Here is a 15,687-nt window from a genome sequence, read left to right as displayed (position 1 = left end):
AGTTCAGGATGGGGTGAGATTGGGAGGGGGGTAAATGAAGGTATCAGAGGGAGGGGGAGGTTTGGGGGTGCGGGAGGGTCCTACAGTCCTATACTTGTTGCACATTCAAAGAGTGGAAACATTTCCTGTTAATGAAGATACAGGATTGTGCAAAAACAATGTGGGTACAGCCGTTTGACCTTACACTTGTGGGCAGCCTGCAATTCTGCCAAAGCTCAGAGCTTTCTCCTTCTTTTGCTGCTGCCATGGGGAACCTGATCAATTTGTGCCACTTAGTGAGGAGGGCATCTGATACAGCAGTGAACTGCAAATAGACTAATGCTGCTGATGCCACCTGCTGCAGCCTGGGATGACCCTGTGTTGTAGGAATTGAGGGCTGCAGCTATCTTTACAGCCACTGGCAGTAGTGCATGTGCCATCATGCTGAGCAGCACTTGGTGCTGCAAAAGGTTACATATCTCCGTCACTGCCTCTCTGGTGAAGCAGGGCTGCCAGAAAAAGATTCTCAGTTAAGCTGAGGTAGGATGCTTAACTATGAAAGGCCCCTGTGATGTAAGCCTCCAGTGCCCTCCTCTCTTTCATCCTCTTCTGCCAGCAGCTGCGGGCCTCTGCTCTCTTTCTTACTCCTCCACCCTCAATGGTTGACCAAGCAGTAAACCTGCAATTTCATAGATTACGTGGTGAAGCCCCTGCACAGAATTAATCTTGTGCTTTCAAAAAGTCACTTCCCAAATTTTTTTCACAGAGCTACAGAAGCCAACACAGTCAACTAAAAGGTCTGTATGTCCAGTGGTCACCTAGAAAGCCTAGCAAGAAACATAGCTGAATGGAGACAAAGCTCCCTTTAAGTAACACTGGTGCAGCTTACTAAACTATTGTTGATGCCAAGAACTTCTGGGCTGAGTATGGGGAGGGGGGGTGGGGAACTTAAGCATCAGTGAATTCCACATGACAACAGTTCAATTTGGCAAAAAGGGGCTTAGAGCTGGTGTAGGACACTTATTTTAATGATTTAATGAGAAGTCCACTTTCAGGCAGCTACTCAGAACAACTTAAACTTGCCCGATCTAATGCGGTCAGAACCCTTCCAGGGGAGACCGGGCATGGGAAGCCGCAGACTGAAATTCATGTCCTTAATGTTGATTTATGCTCAAAAGATGGGTGAACTAAACTGAATTTATCCCCCATGCTTCTCCTTTCAAGCTGTTAAACTAGTAGTCTAGTCAGCAAAAGGAAAGATGGAATGAGGCAAAAAATAGGGTTAGCCTTTACTTTTTAACCAACAAGCAAGGTACTACATAACCAGTCAATAAATGCAAGGGTAAATCCAACTGAAGTTAATATCTGATTTAATTTACAAACATCAGTAGCATTACCGATATCAGTCAACATGTACATCTAACCAGTTGTAGAAAGAAAGAAATCAAAGGAAACCAAATTGTATTTACACAGGCGTTCCCAGTCTTTAATTTGTAAAGAGCACAGCCCAACTACTTAAATTTATCAACTCTAAATCTGTGGTTTAGCAGCAACAAGTTACTGGAGGAGAACAAAGGGCTGACATGTAGTTTCAATAGTCAAGAAACTGAGACAATTCTGAACTTTACAGTCAGTCAGGAAGCTGAGGAACTCCAAACAATATCCTGATATGTAAAAACTTGTCCAGCTTTCAGGGAAATAGCATGTGTTTTAATTTTTACCTTTACTAAAGTTCAGGGGAAGGGGGGTGTGGGGGTAAGCGGTTGAAAAAAAATCACGTCTATAACAAAAAGTCTAGTTTGTCCAGGTAGGTTCAAATTCAGCAGAATTCACAAAATATACACTGGTTTGTTATATCTGACACCGTTAGGGTGAGGTTATTTCCCAGGCTTTGTAAACCAAAGCAATGTCATTGGTCAAAAGTACAGGAGACACAACTGATCAAAAAGATAACAAGACAATTCACCCCAAGAGGACATGCTAGATTGTTGGTTACTCTATCCCCCCCAAAAATAAAAATAAAAGAATGCAATATTTTTTAATGTTTTTAACATACAAAAATATGAGGACGAAATATAAATTAATATATATTAAAGATTCAAAAATGGAGTGAAAGAGAAGATCTAGCAAAGTTAGGTACAAGTTTTTTTGATACAATAAATACTTCGTAATGATATCTTGAATACTGCGTAAACTCATTTCAAAAGAAAACCACAAACTTTATCCAACTAAGTAATCCATACATCAATTCTCTATTGGTTGTATAGTCCCCCATTTATAATTATATTACAAAGAATTAATACTGGAAACAAGGCTTGCTAAAACACTTTGTAAGCTCGAATATGCTAATGTACACATTATACTGGGGAAAAGAAAACGACTGTTCACATAATCAAGATATGAAATGACAGCGGAAGTTCCAGGGCTTCTTCATCGATGCACATTCTTGGTTTCATTTCCTTACAGCACAGTTAAATCTGTGTCCCTGTTTCAAAGATGAACTGACATGACTGGCAGCTTGTCATCTTCTTCAAGCGGACATCGCCCACTTTCAGTGGCACAGTCCTCCTTTCCATTTCGCCTTTACTCTCCACAGGATGTCAGCATATGGAAAGCTTCCTTTTACCAAGTCAGGACAAGTCGAAATCCAGTCCAAAACGGTTTGGCATCTTGACAGACACTTTTATGCGTTTTTGCAACAGCTTTCAGTCAAAAGGACTTGAAACTTTTTTTTTGTAAATGAAGAAAATAGTCATTTTCTGATAATAAAAATAAGTCTGTTCTGTATTTTACAATATAATTCAAATATCTCCACCACGGAAGCAAAATACGTCCCACACAGTCACCAGGTGCACATTGTTTCGAAAAAGGGCGAGCGTTTGAAGCTTTTACAAAGAACATCGTGAGCAGCCGCATTTCACGACTTTTTCCACCTCCTCCACAAATGAAGAGCCGTCAGTGCATTCAAAACTGTATTTCCGTCGCTTGCTTCTCAGAGGTCCACAGCACTGTCCGTTGTCACATCCACCTCGGCACTCTAACCGCGAGACCTTTTTGGTTGTCTGGCAAGCGGCATAGCCTTGCTGCTTCTGGTAGTAATCTCGGATTCGTTCCCCTCGACAGGAGATTTCTGGAAGTGAGAACCAAAGAACCATTACTTCTGATTTGCAGCAATCGGTAGCAACAATTAGCTTTTGTCTAAATGGGGTTTGGTCACTTGTGCAAGGGTCACAGTTGCTAAAACAGGAAGTAAAATATTTGCATACTTTGAATGGAAAGTAGAATCTCCCTTATCTAGGCTATCGTTATCTATGAAAGGAGCACTCTAGCACTACCTTTGGAAATCTCCATGTGCTCCCATGTCATCAGAGAGAAAGTATACAGTACTGGACTGGCAACCTGGAAGCTGAGAGTTCAAATCCCACTGTGGGAAACTGAAATTAATTTCAATTAATCTGGTGATTTGTAAAATGATTCTAAATGCCCTAGCAATCAAATCAGTTATCAGCACAGATAGTGATAGGTGACAAAAGTGGAATGAAAAAAGTTTCTTTCCATATCATTTATTGGGGATGGTGGTGTAGTGGTATTGTTACTGGACTAGTAACCCAGAAAGTCAGGCTAATGCTTTGGGGACATAAATGGATTCAAATCCCACCAGAACTGCTGGTGGAATTTAAATTCAATCAATTAATAAATCTGAAATTAAAAGCTAATCTTAGTAATAGTGACCATAAAGCTACTTGTTGTAAAAATCTATCAGGTTCACTAATGCCCTTTAGGGAAGGAAATCTGCTGTCCTTAACTGATCTGCCAGACTTGGCCTGTGGCAAATGGTGAGGAAACCAACAAGAGGGAAAAACCTACTTGCCCTTGCCCTCACCAATCCACCTGTCGTAGATGGATCTGCCCCTTACAGCAGTGGTAGGAATGACGACCAAATAGTCCTTGTGGAGACAGAGTCCCTTCTTCACACTGAAGATACCCTCCATGGTGTTGTGTTGGCACTGCCACTATGCCAAATTAGATAGGTTCATAACAGGTCCAGCAGCTCAAAACTGGGCATTCATGAAGCATTCTAGGCCATTAGCAGCAGCAATCACAATCTGTAACCTCATGGTCCGGCATATCCCTCTCTACCATTACCATCAAGCCAAAGGACCAACTTTGGTTTAATGAGGATTGCAGGAGAGCCTGCCAGGGGCAGCATCGGGCATCCTAAAACACAGAGCTACAAGCAAGAAGAACCATGCTAAAGACAGGGCTAAATAACTGACAGATCAGATTATAGATCTGCATTCCTGCCATGTACAGTCATGAATGATGGAGGACGCTTAAACAACTAAACAGAAAAGAGGAGGCTCCTTAAATACTCCCATCTTCAATGATGGGTAGCCCAGAACATCAGTGCGAAAGACAAGGCATTTGCAACCATCTTCAGCTAGAAGTGTGGGTGGATGATCCACCTCAGCTGCATCCCGAGGTCCTCAGCATCACAGATGTCAGACTTCAGACAATTCAATTCACTCCATGCGATATCATGAAAAGGCTGAGCACACTTGACACAGCAAAGGTTATGGGCCCTGACAACACTGTGGCTGTGGTGTGGAAGACTTGTGCTCCAGGATTAGCTGCGCCCATAGCCAAGCTATTCCAGTACAGCTACAACGCTGGCATCTACCCAGCAATACGAAAAATTGCCCAGTTGTGTCCTGTCCACAAAAACCAGGACAAACCCAATCTGGCAAATTACCACCCCATCAGTCTACTCCCAATCATCAGCAAAGTGATGGAAGGTATCATCAACAGTGCTATCAAGCGACATTTACACAGCAATAACCTGCTCACTGATGCTCAGTTTGGATTCACTACTGATACTCCAGACATCATCACAACCTTGGTCCAAAAGAGCTGAATTCCAGAGGTGAGGTGAGAGTAACTGCCCTTGACAAGGCAGCATTTGACTGAGTGTGGCACCAAGGTGCCCTCACGAAAGTGAAGTCAACGGGAATTGGGGAAAAACTCTCCAATGGTTGGAGTCATACCTAACACAAAGGAAGGTGGTCATGATTGTGTGGTTCATGAGGGCAGCTCACCACCACCTTCTCAGAATAATTAGGGATGGACAACAAATGCTGGCCTTGCCAGTGATGCTCACATCCCATGAAAGAATGATAAAGAAATAATATTAGGAAACTGATTATTCATACAAACCCCATGCCTGATTACTAGAAAAAAAGAAACTCTGTAACCTGAAATACCCAAAACGTTCAACATTTCAGTACTTCAGGATTTACTCTGTCAGTGGCCACATATATAATTGGGAGTGCCTGTACTTAAAATAATTTTTAAAAATACTATAAAATAGTAAACAAACGTATCTTCATACCTAATTACAGAAATAAAATACCCAGTGGGAATGAGTTTATACCCAGTTTGTTCCACTTCTGAGGGAAGCTTCACAACCTTGTGACTTATAAACTCATCTTCACTTGTGGAATATAACTAGGTAGTGACTGTTGTCTCTTGAAGAATGCTCTTTTAAAACCTAGTATTGCATTTCTGTCAAATATGTTTTGGATATACCACAACTGTGGTAAATACTATTCTAAACAGAGCCTGCAAACATTGTGCATTACAATAAAATATTGCAGCTTCATATGTACATCACAAATGTCAAACACAAGCTCGCTTAGCAGTTCAATTTTTCCACGAGTTGTTATGGATCCAAAAGGATTGATTTTTGTAGCACATTACACATTTATTTATTGACTGTCTTCAGTCATCTAGTACGGAAACATGAACCAGCAAGACATGGAAATAACTATCACTAACTGCATGCTTTAACACTTACAACAGCAGAGTAAGAAAATCATACTGTACAAGGTAAAAGGGCAAAGAAAAGCTCTTAGTCAGGATCATGGGGGTGGGGGGTGGGGGGAGGGAGGGAAATAGATTTTATTGGATTCAAACAAGTTAATAAGAAAGAAAAAAGTTTTTCGAAAGGGTAACTAGCAGGAAGAGAGAGAGAAAAAGAAACGATTCACCCCTTTTCCCATTCGTCTCACCTGCAAGAGGTGCTGTGATTGGTCAGTTGAAGCTGAGAGGTCAGAGGTAGAGTTTGTGCTAGGGTTAAGTGCAGAATCATTGGATTTGGCTGCTCAGTCCAAGAAGATATAGAAATGTTAAAGTGAGATAAACAGCAGTGAGGTTAAAGCTGATAAATGAAACCTATTTAAATGAAGGGCTTTTGAATTCATTTAATGAAAGCTCATAATACGAAAACTGAATTAAACTGAGGCATACAGCAACACAAACATTAGTATTTGAAAGTGTAATGTAGGATACAATCATGCTATTGTTAGCATTCAGTACAATTCAGTTAGAAGGAATACAGAGTGATTTGTCAATATTCAAAAAGGAGGGAAGAAAACACACTTTGTGGACACTCTTTCCCACAGAGCAAAGAATAGCTACTTCTGAACGAACCATCAGACTTCAACTTGTGGGGGGTGGAATACAGTGAATGATGATAAACATTTATGTCACAGGCTTGTCATTAGTTTTGAAAAAATATATTATTCAATACTGATGTTCCTCAAATTGCTTTATTTTGTACAACGTACAATGTAGGCATTTTTTCTGGACAGAGGAACCAAATCAGGTACTAAAATACTAAAGCAAAGAAAGTAATTAATTTCTGCACTGGTTGCTTTCACGATCTTGGAAACGCTTAAATATAAGGACAGCAAATGGTGGCATAGTCCAAAATTAATTGTGGATTGAAATCAACATTTCAGAAAATTTGATATGATTAAACAAGCAAGGAAACACTCAAACCTCTATTCAAAAAGTTACTTAAAATGAACTTCCCTTACCTTTATCACAGTTCTCTCCAGTGTATCCACTATTACATTCACAGTAAGGCCTGTTGACAGCTGAAAGCCTGCATTTTCCATGTTTACACCTGATGTTCTGGCAGGGGTTAAACAGTTCCTCTTCCTCATCACACAGTACATTTTTGAAACCTGTCTGGCATTTACAGCTGTATGAGAAGGCATTGATGGGCACACAAATACCATGTACACACCTGAAAACAGATTAAAATGTAATTAAAGGATCAACAGTTGTTTTTTTTCCTTACAGTTTCTATATTATTTCTCTCCTTCCTGCCACATTCCATAATGCAACATTCTGCTACTCAAAGAGTGGGCAAACAATATCAGTTGCCCAGACAGGAAGTCTCATTCCTATATGGTAATCTATCCTGTGGTAGATTGTGAAGGAACAATCTGAAGTGGGAAAATTTGAGTAACTGACATGAACTGAAGGCTCTTAGGCTGGGAGTCAACAAAATTCAGGTCACATTTCCATTTTCAGCTAACTTTCTTTTCACTTGCTGGTTGGAATGATCTAGCGATGAAGTATCACTAGTATGCTGTGCCACAGTAGTACAGTATTAATCCCCACCCATAGTTCTGCAATACCAATTTGTCAATGGCAGTCAGGCCATCAGTTGAAGGCCCCTAGGGGGTTAATTTCCTTGCATAGCACAATATCTAATGCTTTTATGCCCTATTGTATCACAGTCATTATTCCATTTGAATTATGCATAGAGCAATTTTGCAAAATGCATGAGTAGTGCATTGTAAAAGGAAATTAAACCTCCAGGTGAGGTACTTTGCTACATAAATCAGGAGCTTCCTCCTGTATACCTGTTGGTGGTGACTAACAGAACAACAGTAAAGGCCACACTTGCTCAAAGAATAGCATTAGTTGGATGGAACTTGGACAGTGAGGTCTTTTTCTGATGAAAATTCTTGAAAGTTCTCATTACCAAGTTCGGGGTGCTGTAAAATTATACCTTAGCTCTTTATTTATTATCAACAGTTGTTAGGAATGTATAATAATTCTTCTTCTTCAACTGGAAAATATTGTCACCATCAACACCATTGCATTGAACTAATGAGTATTTACGTAGTAGCACCCACACAGATCTTTCCAGCCACAACCAACCGCTTCATTCAAACAAGTTTGGTTTCATTCTGGATCAAGCTTCCAAAATCCAAAAATCACATTAATACTATTTATGTGGCTGCTACGGTGTTCCAACTAAAATAACCGAGTTGAAATGCAGTAGTTTTTTTTGCAATATAACTTGCTTATTTCATATAGATAGCCATTTAAGAACATTAATTCCAAAATTGGGCGCATACAAAAAGCCTTAGTTTTACTACTTATGTGTTTTTGAGGAACAAGCAAACATTATACGTGTAGCATGGTAGCTTTATTGCACCTGGTTGCAATTTAACACTAAAATATTGTCTATTTTCAGCCAGAATTAGAAGCACATATGTGAGTAGAGCAAAACTGAGGCATGACAATTCCAAACTTCCTGTTTGAAGTGATTCAAATTCCTCCCATTAGAGTGTACTAATCATGTAAATCATTTATTTGGATTACTTGATTATGTTTCCAATATGCCTCAAAGGAACAATTAGCATCTGCTATACTCAATGATCAGGCTGCAATGAAACACTAGAGGAATGCTTCTGCGAATCCAGAGTGAATGATCTTAATAATAGACTTTGTGAAAAGCTACGGTTTATTACTTATTTCCTGATCATTTGGAAATGCATTCAGTACCATAGTTGCATTCTGAGAATATGATTAACTTTAGAGCATCCACAATAGGTTTGAATATTGGATTTCAGTTTTTCAGGGGACTCCAGAGTAGCAGTAATGAACTATAATGATGATTAATTGCTGTTATTTAGCTTTGCTTTCTAGTCTTCTCAAAATCTCTGCATTTTACTATTATGCACTCCTTCTTCTTCATTATTACCTAGTTAATCCAGCGTATAATTATATGTAATTTCCACTTTCAAAGCAGCATAAGGAAACATGGATCTTTCTAATCGTGTACAGAAATAGTGGAAGAAGGGTCATGTGGACTCAAAACGTCAACTCTTTTCTTCTCCACCGATGCTGGCAGACCTGCTGAGTTTTTCCAGGTAATTCTGTTTTTGTGCCAGAAAATATGACTTGTTTCTTATAAGTAATCCAAGACTAAAGACACAACATTGAACTCGTATCTCAATGGGTTCAAGTTCAAATCAGGAGAATTCTCGGCTCTGCTAAACCGGCCTTTAAAAATGGCTGCCCACAGTTCTGATCTTCATTCCAAGGGGGTGGGCTGGATTAGAAGTCAGCCCACCGCCCTCGGAATGAGTGCAGAGGCCACGTGTGTGGAGGTGGGCTGGGCAGAAGGCTTGCTCCAGCACTTTCTTGAATTCAATTTTTAAAAAATTGAAACAAAGAACAGCCCTCCAGGCCTCACAATTCACACACTTCCCATGCCCTGTCCATGCCAACCTCATGCCCCCCACCCGTTCCCTATGGCCCCTCATACCCCCTATGCTAACACATACTCCCCATCCACCATCCTTGGCCCTTACCCCCTCCACGCCAACTCACCTTCTATCCTTGATGGAGAGGCTTTCTGTGTCTTAAGTTCAGAGACTCACTGAAGCATGTAGCAACAGATTTCCCTACCTGAGAGTGGGAAGCCCACAGATTGGCAGAGATTCCATCCTCCTGCAGACATCTTGTTGGCAGATCATGCAGCGAGTCTGCCACTTGCAAAGGTCTGAACCCCAGTCTGTCCAAGCTGAAGGACAGGAGGCTTGTGGTGGTAGATTACAAAGCAACTGGACAGCTTACAAAACAAAAACTTGAAACGAGCTGATTCACAAAATGTGCAACAAATTGTAATGCTCCAGGGGATTGTGGATGTTATTGAAAAAACAGTCAAAAAATGATGAAAAGGAAATACACAAGATGCTTGCTATTTTAAGCTCAATGTATTCCACTCCCAAAACTGTATGAAAATGTCTTTACATTGTTTTTCCACAAAGCTATGTTAAACATCACTTGTAAGTGTGAAGTCCTATCAAAAAGCATTTCGAAATGTTTGACATATGCAAAATTAACAAGTTTTAAATGTTCAGTAAATAATGATGTATGGACAAAGTTAAGAAATCTGTAGATTTAAATTTCTCTATTTACTATTGTTAGCAGTTATCAAGAACACACAGGGCAGGATTTTACCATTGGCGAGCGGGGGCGGGGCCCACTCGACGCGTAAAATGACGCGGGATGACATTGGGCGGAACCCCCTACATCACCCCGCCCCATTTAAATTTTCAGGAAGGTGGGGGCGCAGCAAAATCAGCTGCGGGCCCGCCAACCTGTCAATGGCCACTTGCGGGCAGGCCAGGAGCCCCGGTGGCAACGAGAAAAAACATGAAACCTCATCCAGCGGGGGGATGAGGTTTCATGTAGGGTTTTAAAAATTGTAATAAAGTTGTTATGGAAATTATGAACATGTCCCAACTCAGAGGGGACATGTAAGGGATTTTTATTTTCTCTATTTTTAAAAGTTTAAAAGCTGCACTTAGCCTCAGGGAGATGTGCGCTCTTTCGTGCGCATGCGCGAAAGAGCGCACTCTTGAGTTTAGGGACTCCCCCCCGTCCGCACCGGGAGTGCATAGCGCTTCCCAGCGGACGTCACGCTGGGTGGGCTTTAATTGGCCTGCCCACGTAAAATGGTGGTGTGGCCCCGATCGCTGGCGGCAATGGGCTCTGTGCCCGCCCGCGATTGGGTCGGGCCCACCCACCCGACGAACGGAAAATTCAGCCCATATAATCTTGTCCGTTACTTTAATTATATGCCTAAAATATAGGGATTACAAACTTAGATAAAAGCAAATTGCTGCAGATGCTGGAAATTTGAATCAGAAACAGAAAATACTGGAAAACTCAGCAGGTCTGGCAGCATCTGTGGAGAGAGAAACAGGATTAATGTTTTGAGTCCGTATGGCTCTTCTTCAGATTATGAATTTAGGTGAATACATTAAAAACTGCACTGAAAATAGCATACGAAGGAAGTTAAGAACACAAACTTCCATTTCCTTAATGTAGTAAAACATCCCAGGAGCTTCACAGGAGTGTATAGTTAGACAAAAAAGAAAGATATTAGGAAGGTGACCAAAGGTTGGTCAAAGAGCTAAGTTTTAAGGAGCACCTTAAAGGAGAAGAGAGAGATAGAATGGGAGTGAGATTAGAGAGGGAATTCCACAGTTTGGCAGCTGAAGGCGCAGCTGCAATAGTGAGATTAAGTAGCTGGGATCTACAAGCGGCCAGAATTGGAGGAATGCAGTATTTTCAGAGGGTGGTGTGGCTGCAGGAGGTTACAGGGATGGCGGACGGGAGAGGCCATAGAGGAACTTGAACACTGGATCAAAATTTTAAAATGGAAATGTTGGTGTGCTATCACGCAATGTAGGTCAGTGAGCACAGCCCATAATATCTCCTTAGGTGAAATCACTTATGAAATTTGGTTAAGATTCAGTGAAACCCTTCAGAGCTAAAGTCATTAATGATGCATAAAAAGACACAGTACAATCTCTGGTGCTTTCAACATCAAAAGCAATCAAGGGGAAGGTGAGAAAATCTCAAATCTAGGTCAGTGCAAACCTAAAGAAACTTTCAAGTTATTTAGATCACAAGTTGGCATTCACAGGCTGACATTTCTATGGACTGGACTTTAAAAGACAAAGTAAATGTAGGAAGAAGCACTCCCCTATTCTCTTAGTAAATGTTTTAGAAGCAGTCACACAGGCACAGTAAAAGCTGTTGTTCTCAGATTGAATATATACTGGTGAAGCAGAGTAAAGGAATTTTTTCTCAGCAATGGTTCTGGCTTTTTTCTGGCCTCGAAGCACTTTCCCCTCCCACCCAATTGTCCACATTGCCAGTGGGATATCACACTGGTCCAGAACACGTCTCGACCAACGTAGCATGGAGATGTCGGGAATTACCTGCAGTAGGCCTGGGCTGCCTCTGGAGTTTAGTATGGAAGGCTGAGGCCTCCATTAACCAGACTCTGGAGCACCACGTACAGCAGTGGGTGGGTAGGGCATCTACCAGGCGGCTCTTCAGGCTGCAGGGTCTTCCAGGAGGTGGATTTTTGCCTTCAATGGTGGGTCAGTTGGTGTCCGGATATGATGCCGGGGTCTGAGGCATCCAGGCTGCCCTGTCGTGCATAATGTCAGGAAACCCCCAACTGCATAATTAATTAGGCCAGCATCGCGTGATATGGCACAAGTTTCCACCAGTCTCCATGGCAGGAAACTCTCCCCGTTCCCATCCCTGCCATGGGACTTAGTCCCGGAATGGAAAATTCCACCTGATGTTTCCAGTGGAGTCCAAAAATGGGAAAATATTCTCTTCCTAAGTACTTCCCATTCTTGTAAGTAGAAAAATAATGAGGATTTAGCCAATCAAAAGAAATAAATAGCAAGCTCCACAATCACTTACTTGTTGCCCTGACACGGGTCGTTGGTTTGCTGGTCACAAAGTGTTCCTGTCCAGCCTCCCTCACACTCACAGGTGAAGCTGGACTGGCCAATGGCGAGACAGGTGCCATGCTGACACATCTTCTTCTGGCAGGGTTCACAGCCTGGCAGAATCCCAATCTGCATTGGAACTTTCTTAAAGTCCTGCAGTTCATTGTTGATATACAAGTTGCGAATGCAGCCGTGGAAACTGGTGCCATTCTGGCCTGGTCCTTGGCGCAAAGCTGCAAAGTTTGTCTTGGTGGGCATACCTAAAAAGGAGCAAAGGTACGGTGAATAATCTGTGACAGCAATTGTGCTTTTGAGTTATTACTGAGATCACGTAGCGATAACTGAACATGTTTCAACTGATATGATAATAACTTTTGCAGTTCATTTCCTTAAATGATTAAATACTTATTATTAAAATCATTATTTCCCACTCTCTTTTTAAGCCCACACTTCCCATATATTTTCTATCTTAGCTCCCCATCAGCAATAACCTGTAAATCTAACCCAATAGTCAACATTACATGTGAGCAGTATCCATTATGATTAAAACATTTTAAATTGGAGAATCACAGGTAGAAGCTTGAATCACACCACTCCAAGGCATGGTGTGTAGGTGTTCTGAAGTGCAGCCCTTGGGAGTATCATCAGTTAAATTGCAAACATATCTGTAAAGGAGACAAGTGTAATCACGAAATCAGTGCCCTAGGTAATGCAATGCTATTTTTGTGCAATTGCTTTGGTAAATTTTGCCTATGCATGCAAATCTGCTAACCCATCAGTATTTGCCTTTAGCAAAATTATGAAGAAAATTATCATGCAAAAGGCTCTGCTCTATTAATTAAACACATCTCTCCAACACCAATTTACAATATTCTAATTGATGTTTTATTATAAACATATTTTTGAGTTTAATACAATGGGATGAAATACCCTTATGTCTAACAGGATGTTGCCTACTGTGTATCTTGCCAGTTTTGCTCTTTGGCTGGAACTGTGAAGGATTACACAAAACAGTCATTGAAATGTAAATATAAATAATTTACTGGAAGTCCACCATACCTCCAACATAGAGAGGGGAGTCAATGTTGAGTGTTGATTGTCTGGCTAAGTTGTTGATGCTCTTTGGATTTCCTCCATCTATCACCAGGCTCAACATTTGATCAGCTGCTACCAGCTCCAGACTGTGGAAGTTACCATCATTGATTGTTTCCACACTGCAGAAAGAACAAGAGCAGTAAGTTAGCTGGATAATATATATTTTACATTGTATTAAAATCAGAGAGATTTATGTAAATGACTAATAAAAGTTTGTACTTAATCACATATTGAATATATATTTTCCTAAAGATGAGATATCTATTATTGCCTCACACAAAAATGTGATCAATTCAGAGGAATTATTCCCTTGATCCATTAGCAACATCTTCCATTAATATTAATCCTTGCCACCACCAGTTCTACCAGACTCCAGTTCTATGGACAGCCTAGGATGAAAGTCCAATTCCCATTAAACTAGAACATATTGTGGCATAAAGGGGAGTCATGCTGCAATTTGCTTGGCTTTTGTGTTAACACAAACTAAAGACAATTTATTTAAAATTAAATAATTTTAAACAATGCAGAAAAAATAAGCATAAACAAAGTAAACTGAAGTAGCATAAAGACTTAAGACAAACTGAAGAAACCAAAGGAGAATACTGAACCGATTGGAAAAGGAAAAGAAAATTGAGCAGTTGAGCTGGACTGGATCAGATTGGCGCCAATTAGCATGGGGTTCGATTCCCATTCTGGCTGGGGTGGATTTGGGACCTGCCTCCTTGCCCTACCCATGGTGAAGGTTGTGATACTGTTGGTCAGACCTGCCCTTGATCAGACAGCTCAAGAAGAAGATAACTAGTGTAGATTCATCAGAATGACACTTAAAGAGTTAGATTATAAGAACTAGTTGCATAAACTTGGCTTGTACTCTTTTGAGGTTAGAAGATTGTGGGGTAATCTATCAAGGTGTTTAAAGTGTGAAAGAGATATTTGAAAGTGTAGATAAAGAAAACTATTTCCTCTGGTAGGTGAATCCACAAAAAGGGGACACAAATCTTAAAAGTAGAGCCTTTAGGAGTAAATTCAGGAAATACTGTTTTCGCATAAGATAGTTGAAACCTAGAACTCAAAAGGTTATGGATACTGGAACAGCTGAAATGTTCCAGACAGAGATTAATAAATTTTTGTTTAATAAAAGTGTCAAAGAATACAAGTAAATGGAGCTGAGGCACAGATCAGCCATCATGTAATGGAATTGTGCAATAGGCTGGAGGGACTCTTGTTTCTGTGAATCGATATTCCTATAAATGTTTTCCAGGATTGCTGCGTAGAGTGGGCTCAGACGATAGCAACTAATATCACATTATAAATGTGGGCAGTGAGGAACTAAATTTTTGAGAGAAAACTCATTTATTAAAAATGTGCTTAAATAGCAAAGAATGGGTTTCATGCCTGCTCTTCCGAGGAAAATAAGCTGTTGAGTATACAAATGACCTGTTGTCTGATGCATGTAGAAGAATATTAGCTCTTTTAGAGATGACAAGCAAACATATCTTGATTGCCTTTGCTAGCTGCTGATCAGTGGAAGTGTGAAAAGCATTAAAATAGTGTGCTTAATTATGTGGCAGTGCCTCAGGGAGATGGATGTTTTCTATCTCACTCAGACTTAATGGAAGACCATTTGTTACAGCAACAATTCACTTATGACTGACAAGCACTATGCAAAGTGCTAACCCAGTACCTCACCATCAACCTTGTTCTGACTTTACTGATTAGGGGCACAGCTTTGTGATGTGCCATTTCTATTAGCACAAGGACAGCTTCATTTGTGAGACTAAAGTCTTAGCATATCATTGAAACACGTCATCATTTTTAAGGCAGAATTTTCCAGGGCTGAATCCAAAAGGACTGATTTGTGGCTCTTGGAAGAATATTCAAGTTTGAATAATGGTAAAACAAATCATAAAATGCTGGAAATGATCATTATGTCAAGCAACAGTTGTGGCAGGAACAGGCAAACATTAACATTTGGTCTGGTCCATTCGTCAGAAATAGACTTTTACCTTAACGTGTCTATTCTGTCCACAGATGCTGCCCAATCCACTGAGTGTTTCTAGCATTTGTGTTTTTTTAAATTTCCAGCATGTGCAGTATTTATTTTAAACAAACCAGATCGATCATGCACGTGTAACTCTTTATCCATAATTACACATATGAGCATTATACCATATTACTGCTGTGTGACAGCTATATTAAAAAC

At 40.6% G+C, this 15,687-nt stretch overlaps 1 protein-coding gene across 3 annotated transcripts in view; it reads right to left on the bottom strand.

The window, feature by feature from the left end:
• Window positions 1-1,256: 1,256 nt before the first annotated feature.
• The window catches only part of slit2 (slit homolog 2 (Drosophila)), a 513,947-nt gene continuing 499,516 nt past the window's right edge, over window positions 1,257-15,687 (bottom strand). For all 3 annotated transcript variants that reach the window (XM_078545575.1, XM_078545584.1, XM_078545594.1), the window contains 4 exons: window positions 13,449-13,603; window positions 12,361-12,649; window positions 6,858-7,069; window positions 1,257-3,109 (listed from right to left, as the gene is read on the bottom strand). In XM_078545575.1, the coding sequence (XP_078401701.1) occupies window positions 2,868-3,109; window positions 6,858-7,069; window positions 12,361-12,649; window positions 13,449-13,603 (898 nt within the window). In that variant the 3' untranslated portion in view covers window positions 1,257-2,867. The remainder of the gene's footprint in view (window positions 3,110-6,857; window positions 7,070-12,360; window positions 12,650-13,448; window positions 13,604-15,687) is intronic.

The sequence above is a fragment of the Cetorhinus maximus genome, chromosome 1, assembly GCF_964194155.1.
Source record: "Cetorhinus maximus chromosome 1, sCetMax3.hap1.1, whole genome shotgun sequence".
Lineage (NCBI taxonomy): Eukaryota > Metazoa > Chordata > Chondrichthyes > Lamniformes > Cetorhinidae > Cetorhinus > Cetorhinus maximus.
Note: the sequence above shows the minus strand (reverse complement) of the source record. Positions and strands in the feature narration are given on the sequence as shown.